Source organism: Nansenia antarctica (assembly GCF_963989245.1).
Source record: "Nansenia antarctica genome assembly, chromosome: 6".
Taxonomy (NCBI): Eukaryota; Metazoa; Chordata; class Actinopteri; order Argentiniformes; family Microstomatidae; genus Nansenia; species Nansenia antarctica.
Window position 1 is genome coordinate 13,408,677 of NC_137676.1, and position 10,121 is coordinate 13,418,797.

Sequence of the window (10,121 nt, forward strand, 5' to 3'; positions counted from 1 at the left end):
ATTGATTTCACAAGATGTTGGAAACATCCCTTTGAGATTCTGGTCCATGATGGCATGATTGTCACGTAAATTGACAAATTGAATCACTCAATTCCTGCAGATTTTCAGGTGCACTTTCAATCTGTGAATCTCCTGTTCTACCCAAAGAAGTTCTATTGGATTCAGATCTGGTGACTGGGAAGGCCACCGAAGACCACTGAACTCAGTCATGTCCCTGAAACCAGTTTGAGACGACTTTTGCTTCGTGACATGGTGCCTTATCATGCTGGAAGCAGCCATTAGAAGATGGGTACATCGTGGCCACGAAGGGATGGTTAGCAACAAAACTCAAATAGGCTGTGGCATTCAAGCAATGATTGTGTAGTAGTGTGATGACTAGTGTGGTGTAAGGCACTTAGCCCTAAGTTACTCCAGGGAGACTGTCCCTGTAATCTCTGATTGTAAGTCGCTTTGGATAAAAGCGTTTGCTAAATGATTTAAATGTCTCTAAAAATGTGTTCCTAATAAAGTGTTGGGTTAAAGTGTATACACAGTATGTTTCTCCCACCCATCTGTCTCCCCAGGTGTTCTCATGAAGTCAGGTACCATTATTACATCATCTGTTTTGTGGGAATATTGTCTTATAGTGTGGTTTAATGAGTGATATATTGTTGTCATCCACCACTGTACCCTGGTGAGGAAGCAGATGCTAGATCTTGTGGTGTCATCTCACACCATATATCATCCCCCGCTATCCAATATGTTTTCATGACACACAGTCAGAATTCATTTCTGGTTTTCATTATAATCTGCCAGCCAGTTTTGATTAGAGAGAGACATTGGTGTCTAGCACGCTGGTATGTGCTGGTGTTTATTATACTTGCAGATGGTGCAGGCACAGCGGGCTGAGTCATATCCTTCTGTTTATTGTAGGACAAGGAGACCTGGAGTAGGGAGACATGTGCAATGTTCTTACTGAACAAGTGCTACAGAAGCTCAGTTGTAAAATGCGTGTTTAAAAGTTCAAATTAGTTAAAGTGTGTCTTTGTGTAGCTGTTCTTAAGTGATTTGATGTGATGTAATATGCTAGAACCAAGAAATGATGGTTATGACCAGGTTTCTTCAGTTTATTTGATGTATGTTCTGCCCCCTGCTGGTGATTCCTAGAACTGTACATCAAGGTTGTGTGCTCTAGTATTTTGTGCTGCTTGGAGAGTTCTGGCACCATAGTGACCAGAAAAAAAAGAAACACAGCATTTGAAGGGGAAATGCATCTCTCTTTTTTTTTTTTTTTACAAACAAAACAAAAGTTTCCAAAAAGATGTATAGCACCATTCATGTTGACGTACAGTAATTGTAAAGGATCAGACAAGAGACCACACACACACAGAGAAGAGGGGACTTGCCAGTAGACACCCGTAGCAGCTTATTAGTCCGATATCATTTGCTTTGTTTTGTTATTATTTTTTATACAAACATCTCTAGTACGTACAGTATAACAATACAGTCACCTTTTCTTCATATAAGTTAAAAAAAAGTAAGTTAAAATCAATATAAAATGTGAAAACGAAAAAAAAGAGAAGATCAGGAAAAAAACAAATGCCCCTTTAGAATAAAAACTTGAGGGAAAATATTGCCCAACTATACAACCAAAGGTGCGTCCCAATCGCCTAACGTGGTCGTCCCTCCTGGTCTCCCCTCATTCATCTACACTGATCTGAAAACACAGGACAGTTGAAAACAATGAAACGGAGCCCTACTGGGAATTCACTTTCACCAGTCTGTCAGTGTAGTGTCAGACAGGGTAGATGTAATCAAAGAGGCGGATAAGCCATTTCCGACCAATGAGAAGCACACAAGTCTCTTTCCGTAGCTCAGGTGCTACTGGTCTCCGCTCTGATTGGCTGGCCCTGGCCCCGCCTTGGTCGCACAGTCTTTAACCTCCCCCTTCAGCTCCGCCAGCTGTTCGGAGTGGCTTTCCAGCGTTCCGTTCACCTGGGACAGGTACGACTCTGAGTGTCTCTCCAGCTCCGCCCTGATCCTCTCCAGGTGGTCGGCCAGCTCCCCGAGGCTGCTGCACTGGCCCTCCACCTGGGTCACCCTGCTATCCACCTCCTTCACCTCCCTCTGCACCCCTAGGGCCGTGCTGCGGCACCCCTGGAGCTCCCCGGACAACCTCCTCCTCAAGCCCGACAGCTCGCCCTTCAGCTGGGCTAGCCGCCTCTCCCCAGCCCCCAGGAGAGAGGCCTGCCGTCCCACCAGCTGGGTGATGCCGTGGACCTGCGTGGCCAACTGGTTCTCTCTGTGCGTCCACGAGGTGTTGGCGTGACCTATTTCCCTGGCGTACAGGCTCACGGAGTCCCTCAGGCCCTTCAGGGTGCGGTTGACGGAGTTGACGTTGATCTTGAGGAGGGTGATCTCGCCCTGGACCGAGCCTTCTTGGTCCTCCTGGGCAATACGGGTCAGGAGGTTCAGTAAGGTGGTGTTCAGGCGGTTCAGTTGGTCCGCCTGGGAGTCCAGGCGCCCGGACACCTTCTTCTCCACCTCCCCACACTCCTCCTCCACCTCGGCGAGGCCTGTGGCGCCCCCCGCTGGCGGGGTGGAGGCGGAGCAGGAGGAGGTGCAGAGGAGCTCCAGATCCGTGAGCTGTTTCTGGATGCCGTCCAGGTCTCCCTCCACCCTCCGCCTCACCGACTCGATTTCCGTCTCCAAGGCGGGCACCACCTGTCCCTCCAACAGCGCCGGAGCGGTGGCGTTGCTCAGCTCCGCCACGGCGACGAACATTCGCTCCTCCAGAGTTTTCAGCTTGTCCTCCAGCATGGTCTTGAACCCGTCGAGATCCCCCGGGAGATCCAGGGAGCCGACCTCCACGCCGTCTGTGGAGTTCAGCCGGTTCTCCATGTCCTCCAAGCGGCCCTCGATCAAGGTCTCGATGTGGATGGTCTGGTCGGTGAGAGCAACCTGTAGCTGGCGCTGGGACTCCGTCAGCCCCTTCACCGACTCCTCCAGCATCAGCACCCTCTGGGACAGACTGTTCACCTGCAGATCACGGTCGACAAGGACAACAATCAGTTTTCATTTCAATCCTGATGCGATCTAAAGCAGTGGGATTAGTGGGAGTTGCCGTAACTACAGGCTCAATACATGTGTAATGTGTAATGTATTACGTATTATGTATCGTGTAAATCCTTGTTGTATGACCTCATTTCCCGCAGTGGTCTGTGTTCTCTGTTGCCTGTTGTCAAATGTCATGATAAAGAATAACATGTAAAGTAGCTGTAAAAGTACCTGTCCACAGCAGCTCTCGGTGAGGGTGAGTCCCTGGATCTGTGTCTGCAGGGTCCCCAGCTCCTCCCTCAGCCCCGTCTCCTTGCCGTTCAGCGATTGCTGCATCTGCTCCTGGCAGCTCATGAGGTCGGTGTGGCACTGTCTCTGCACCTCCCCGATCCTCTCCTCACAGTGGTCTGTCAGGCCGGAGAGGCGCCGCTCAAAGCCATCCAGGATGTCTGCCCGGACGCCGGCGAGCCTAGCGTTCAGGAGCTCCTCCAGGACAGACGGGGAGCCTGCTGACCCAGGGATGGGCCTGCCAGACGCACCCGCCAGCAGTGTCTTTATCTGCCCGTCATGGCCCAGAACCATGGCCTGTAGATGGAGGGAGGAGGGAGGGAGAGAGGGAGAAAGAGAAAGAAAGAAAGAGTCAGTGAGTCAGTTGATGATATGTCCTACTCCTTCTAACTCGATGTATGTCCAATATCACTCACATGGATCTCATCCAGCGTGTGGATCTTGACCCGGAGCTCATCCTTGACCTCCGTCACCCTCCCAGCCAGGTCCCCGAATGCGGGGAAGCCCTCTCCGCCGTCCAGGCCGCCCTGGGTCCCGTCTGGGATCTCCCCGAAGCCCACCGAGGAATCTGGGACGCGGGGGGCGGTGGTGAAGAGGGAGCCCAGCATCTTGGTGGCGTCCTCGCGGAAAGAGAGGCGCAGACGGTCCTCCAGGCCGGCCACCACCCCGTTCAGGGTGTCCAGACCCTGGGTCATACGACGCAAGTCCTCCTCCAAGCGGTCCAGGCGCTCGCCAGTCACTCCTGACACAAACTTATTACCTACAGAGACAGGAGAGGGTATAGGGACATAATGAGATAATGACATAACCTCTTACTGCTTGCCAATGTGAGAACAGGGGAGGAGTCTTCTGTCATAGCACAGAAATGTACAGCATGCCCTGCCCGCACACTATCTACCCCTCGTTTTTTACCGTAGTTAGGTTTGCCATTCCCGGCGGGCAGTTGTCCAGTCGGGATGATCCTGTGGTCGGGTTGACCGGGGAAGGGCCTCCCTGGCTCCAGGTGACCCCCAGGGATGGGCTTATCCGGGTGAGGACGGGGGTGCCCATGGGGGTACCCCTTCATCCCGGGCCGGTGGGGGCCGCCTCCCTTGAAGGGGGGCATCATCATGTCGGGCAGGGAGGTGGGTCCATCGAAACAGCTGTCCCCCGAGTAGCCTGGGCAGCACCGCCACTCTAGCTCACTGACCGTCTTGTAGCCCACCTTGTACTTGGGCTTGTAAAAGGTCCGGTACCTGGATGGGAATGACAAGGATGGTCAGAACACAGGTCCATTTAGTGGTTCTCTTCAGGTCGAGATAAAACCTTTTTACAGGTCGTCAGCACCGGCGTATGATGAGAGGAGGTCAAGGAGGTCAGGAAAGATAAAGGGATGAAGTTCTTCATATGATGACTTGAAGTGGTTTATGAAGGGTTGAATTGAGGTTTAAACAGAGGATTAGGATTAGGATTTAGAGATAGAATAGTCAATGATGCAGAGTGAGAAGAAGTTTGCCTCAGGCTTATTGCCTTGCTAAAGATGATCTAAGCTATATGAGTCTCTCTGATTCTCATTTGAAGTGTAAATCACACACACACACACACAGACGCACACACACACACAGACGCACACACACACACACACACACACACACACACACACACACACCACACATCATGCCTTTATCACAATCTTGTAAACATGTCATCTGTGTTATCTCAGTAAGAGCAGTCTTTGCCGCTGTGTGTGTGTGTGTGTGTGTGTGTGTGTGTGTGTGTGTGTGTGTGTGTGTGTGTGTGTGTGTGTGAGGCATCATGAGAAAGACAGGGTTAGGTAAAAAGTAGCAGTCAACATCACGTCCAAACATAAATTAGTTACAAAAAAGAAACAATCCAATTATTATGAAGACTACCCAACCATTAACACTGTGTTTCCCCAGAGGACACACTGACCAAAAGCACAGCTGTGGAAGCAGCTGGATACACAGTACGGAATCATTGTGTAGTACACAACAACACCACCAGAGGGCACCAATACATGGTTTCTAATGTGTGGCGAGTTGCAGTTTTATGAATGGACACTGACACCCATCGACATGCATTGATAATGACAGCTTTAATAAACATTTGTTTGTTTAAGCTAATTGGAGTGATTCATAGTATATCAGTATAGAGAAGGGCTCTGTTAGTTAATGACCCTGTGATCTGTCACATGTGACTGTTACATTCTCTCTAGAGCTTACATGACGACTGGACACTTCTGCCCCCAGATGCACTTGGTAGTGTACTCCGCCTTCACGTACGTGGCCACGCCGTCCTGCATGGTACACGAGATGTTCTTCTGGACCACATAGGCGCAGTGGTTTCTGAGAGAGAGAGAAAGAGGGGGAGAGAGGGGCGGGGGGTGGGGGGGGGAGAGGGGAAGGGAGGGAGGGGAGAAAGAGGAGAGTCAATAACAGTAATAGTTGTCCCTCCACTCTCTGTCCTAGCACACAGCTGCTCTGTACTCGGGCCAGATTTCAATGTTCCCCCATGAAGTGCTCTACTCTGGGTCAGAATCCTCCATAAAGACACCGGGGGAATACAGTGTTATTTAAGACACGGCCAATACTGTATCTGTTTTCAAACCACGCTCTCCCACCCACGTGTTGAAGTGTTCCAGAACCCCTAAAAGCACCACTGGCGAGGACACTGGCAAGGACAGTCTTGCAGCGATTGCATCATCCCTTCTTTCTCTCTCTCTCTCTCTCTCTCTCTCTCTCTCTCTCTCTCTCTCTCTCTCTCTCTCTCTCTCTCTCTCTCTCTCTCTCTCTCTTTATCAACAGAGCTGCTATGGCAACGGCCTAAATGTTCTTTGGCCCCCTCCACACAGGAAACGATGATCTGTGTTCTTTTGACTCTGATGTGAAGCATCAGCCGGGATTCAGAGGACGGAGCGTTTCCACAAGGCACGCAGCGCGTGATGCTGCGCCACAGCTGTTTCAGGGCAAACAGAAGTGTTGGGAGGAAAAGGGAGGGAAACGTTTTGTGGCTGAAGAGTGTGTGTGTGTGTGTGTGTGTGTGTGTGTGTGTGTGCCAAGTTAACGAGTTCAGGGGGCTGAGAGAGAGGACACAGAGATTGGGTGGGTGGGTGTGTTTGTGTGTGTGTTTGTGTGTGTGTGTGTGTGTGTGTGTGTGTGTGTGTGACTGTGTGTGTGTGTGTGTGTGTGTGTGTGTGTGTGTGCGCGCGTGTGTGTGCGCGTGCGCGTGTGTGAGCGAACTACCACTCTCCCTGTGTTGACTCAGTTAATAGTGGGTGGAGAGGGGGGAGGAGGGGGGGGAGGAGGGGGGGAGTGCCCTAGAGCAGGAATGACTGAGCTCCTTTCATACGGACCGGTCGACCTGTTGCCAGGCCGTGTGTCGTCAAGGAAGTGGTTAGCCAGCGGATGACCTGACCTGATGAAGTATTATGGGATGGTCCTGTTAGAGTTTGTTGAGCGGCTAAAACTTTCTGTAATCTGACTTTCCACGAAGCGTTCAGCTGAGCTGCTGGCTGCTGGGAGGTCAATCCTGGATGTTTGGAAAATTGTGTTCACTTTCTCGATGCATGTTTGACAAAGTGAGACACACACTGACGACCTGTCACTACACACACACACACACACACACACACACACACACACACACACACACACACACACGCACGCACACACACAGGTATGCACATAAAGGCACACAAACATGCAGTATACACACACACACACACACACACACACACACTATATATACACACACACACAGGGCCTCTTTTATTGTGAAAGCCACAATAGGGACTGGTTTTGAAATCATTGAAACAGTAAAAGCTGAAGATGTTTTATGGTGGTTTCTTCCCCATACATAGTGGATTTATTGACAGTATAAAGCAGCTTTACGGCCAGTTGTCTGTTTAATTCGTGAGCGTGAAGAGAAACCTGGTTTACAGATCCACAATCAGGTGACTGACAGGTGATGGACTGAATGTGTGTGTGTGTGTGTACGTGTGTGCGTTTGTGTGTCTTTGTGTGGCATATGCACGTGTGTGTGTGTGTGTGTGTGAGTGTTTGTATCTGTGTGTGTGTGTGTGTGTGTGATCATGTGAGCGCATATGCATGTGCACGTGCGTGTGTACGTAGGCACATGTGTACCTGCGTGAGATTCTTCTCAAGTTACCCACAGGCTCAAACTAAGGAGCGAAAACAGACTGCTCTACCAGATATGTGGAAGCAGTCTATACACCCCCCCAATCCCCCCCTCCCCTCCTCCTCCTTCACTTGTCCATCTCCACTCTCCTGCCCTCTCATTTCCATTCCACGGGTCTGTCAATGTCATTTGGGTCTGGGGTTTGATATTCAATCCGAGCAGGTGTCTTGAAGACAGAGGAGTGTTGGGTCTGTGAGAAGGGGGATCTGGGCTGCAGCCTCCCCCCCTCCCTCCCACCCCCTCCCTCCCTCCACTCTGCTGAGCTGGGTCACTGCAACTTCATCTCAATCCTCTCTCTGCGGTGGAGAGCCACGTATGGGGTCAATGAGAAACAGAGACATGGAGACCTTGAAGAGATCTCGAGCTGAGATAAAATCTGAGAGCTACGGTGTGTTTTAGGCCAGCTGAGACACACACACACAGACACACACACACACACACACATACACACACACACACAGCAGGAGACGCAGTAGAGAACTGGAGATCCTGACCTCCCCGTCTCACGCCCACTGAGACCACACAGCAAGGGGCGCAGAAATTACTAAGGTTTCATAGCCAGGAATAACATAAAGTTTGTGTGTATGTCTGTGTGTCTGCGTGCGTGCCTCCGTGCGCGCATGTGTGTGTGTGCATGTGTGTGTGTGTATACTGTATGTGTGTGTGTGTGTGTGTGTGTGCGTGTGTATATCTGTGTGTGTGTGTGTGTGTGTGTGTGTGTGTGTGTGAGCATGCGCGTGCGCATGTGTGTGTGTGTGTTGTGGTTGCTTCATCCGGCCTCAGCTGCTGTTCTGGAGGTGAGAACTTGGGACTTGGCTTCTTGTGTCTGTATGAAGACATCTCTGTGCTGATCCAGGGAAATCGCTTGGGAATCGGGATGAGCAGAACTGATTCGGAGTGATCTGGGATGAGAGGGGATACTGAGAGGGGAGGATCTGGGATGAGAGGGATACTGAGAGGGGAGGATCTGGGATGAGAGGGGATACTGAGAGGGGAGGACCTGGGATGAGAGGGGATACTGAGAGGGGAGGACCTGGGATGAGAGGGATACGCCACGCTGAGCCGTTCTCACAGACACATCCATGCCAAAGACAGTGTACAAAACACAGATGAATCCATCTGGTAGGCCCCCTACCTTTCTTTTTTTCTGAGTGGGGCATTCCCACTGTCCCTACTTTTCATTTTATTGGATAGAGTTAGTGAAGATAGACAGGAAAGTAAGGAGAAGAGGGCATGTCAGCAGGGCATGGGCTGGATTCGAACCCATGCCGACATGGGTATACAGTATGTATGCACTGTAGACCGCAGTGCTAGACCACTGGACCACCCCAGGCCACGTAGGCCCACTACCTTGACATGCCATCACTCAAAAACACAGCCCGACCCCCCGCTCCTCCTCTTCCCTCTCTCCACACCTCCCCCACTCCACCCTTTCCCTGTCTCTCATCCCCTGCTTTCTTTTCCTCCGTACCCTCACTCTCGCTGCTCACCCCACCAACGCTTGCCACCAGGGGGTGAGGAAGGGTGAGGAGGAGTGAGGAAGGGAGGGTTTATTCAAGGGAATAAGGTACAGTCGATGTCTCTTCTTTAGCTCTACTAACCGTCCTCACTCCTGCCTCACCTCTCCTCACCCCTCCTCACCCCTCCTCACCCCTGCCTCACCTCTCCTCACCCTCTCCCCATGACATCAATCCCCCTCCATGCTCTCTCCCTCCAAAATATTGGCCATTCATTTTTCTGGTGCGGGTCTTGTCAAACTGTAAATATTTCCAGGATAGTGTTACAGTTCCTAAAGCCCCTCCGAGACTCCCCAGGGGGAGAGCAGAATTCCCTCTCAGATTTTGTGATGGAGCGCTTTGGCAAATATTATTGCTGCTACCCCCCCCTTTCCCCCACCCTGTCCCTGTGTGCAAAACAGCTCACCTCTTCTCTCTCTCTCTCTCTCTCTCTCTCTCTCTCTCTCTCTCTCTCTCTCTCTCACTCTCACTCGCTTTCTGTCTCTCCCATTGACAGTCTCCCTCTCCCCTCTCATTCAAGTTCGATCTCCCCCCCCCCACTCTCGTTTTCTCCACCCCCGCCCCCCCCACTCACACTCTTTCCTCCTCTCCCTCTCTTTCTGTTCACTGACAGTCTACCTCCACCTCACCTCGGACTGCTCTCATGAAGTCCCTTTGTGTCCCCTCCATCGCCTCCAACCCCCCCCACCCCCCCCCCCATCTCCTCTTTCACCTTCCTCTTTCTCTGCATCTCCCTTCCTCTCTCCATTCATCTCCCCCCTCTCCCTCCTCCCTTCCTCCTGCCCTGTAATGACAGTGGAGGCTGGAGGTAGAGGCTGTGTATCCACAACATGACCCCCTCACCTGCAGGGCCCTGAGAACTGGAGCACTGCTGCAAACTTCCAGACACATTTACGAGTACAGTGGGAGAGATAGAAAACCAGAGACACTTTAACGGAACTATTTAACAGCCATTTCAACATTCTAGCAAATTATTTCCACCAGGACCCCGCCCCCCCCAACCCCTCCCCCCCCCTCCCCCCCTCCTCCCTGTCCATATTTATTTTCCCCCTGTCCCCCTCTCTCTGAGTTTTTAATGAAACC

General features: G+C 51.4%; 1 protein-coding gene across 1 annotated transcript; it reads right to left on the minus strand.

Annotated features, from left to right (window-relative positions):
- Positions 1–1,860: 1,860 nt before the first annotated feature.
- emilin3b (elastin microfibril interfacer 3b) lies at positions 1,861–9,707 on the minus strand (the record flags this gene model as incomplete). Its single annotated transcript, XM_080534215.1, has 8 exons — positions 1,861–3,018; positions 3,268–3,621; positions 3,741–4,084; positions 4,237–4,559; positions 5,547–5,669; positions 8,016–8,033; positions 8,300–8,423; positions 9,668–9,707. The coding sequence occupies 8 exons, from the start codon at positions 9,705–9,707 to the stop codon at positions 1,861–1,863; spliced, it is 2,484 nt and encodes an 827-aa protein (XP_080390341.1).
- Between the last annotated feature and the right edge of the window lie 414 nt (positions 9,708–10,121).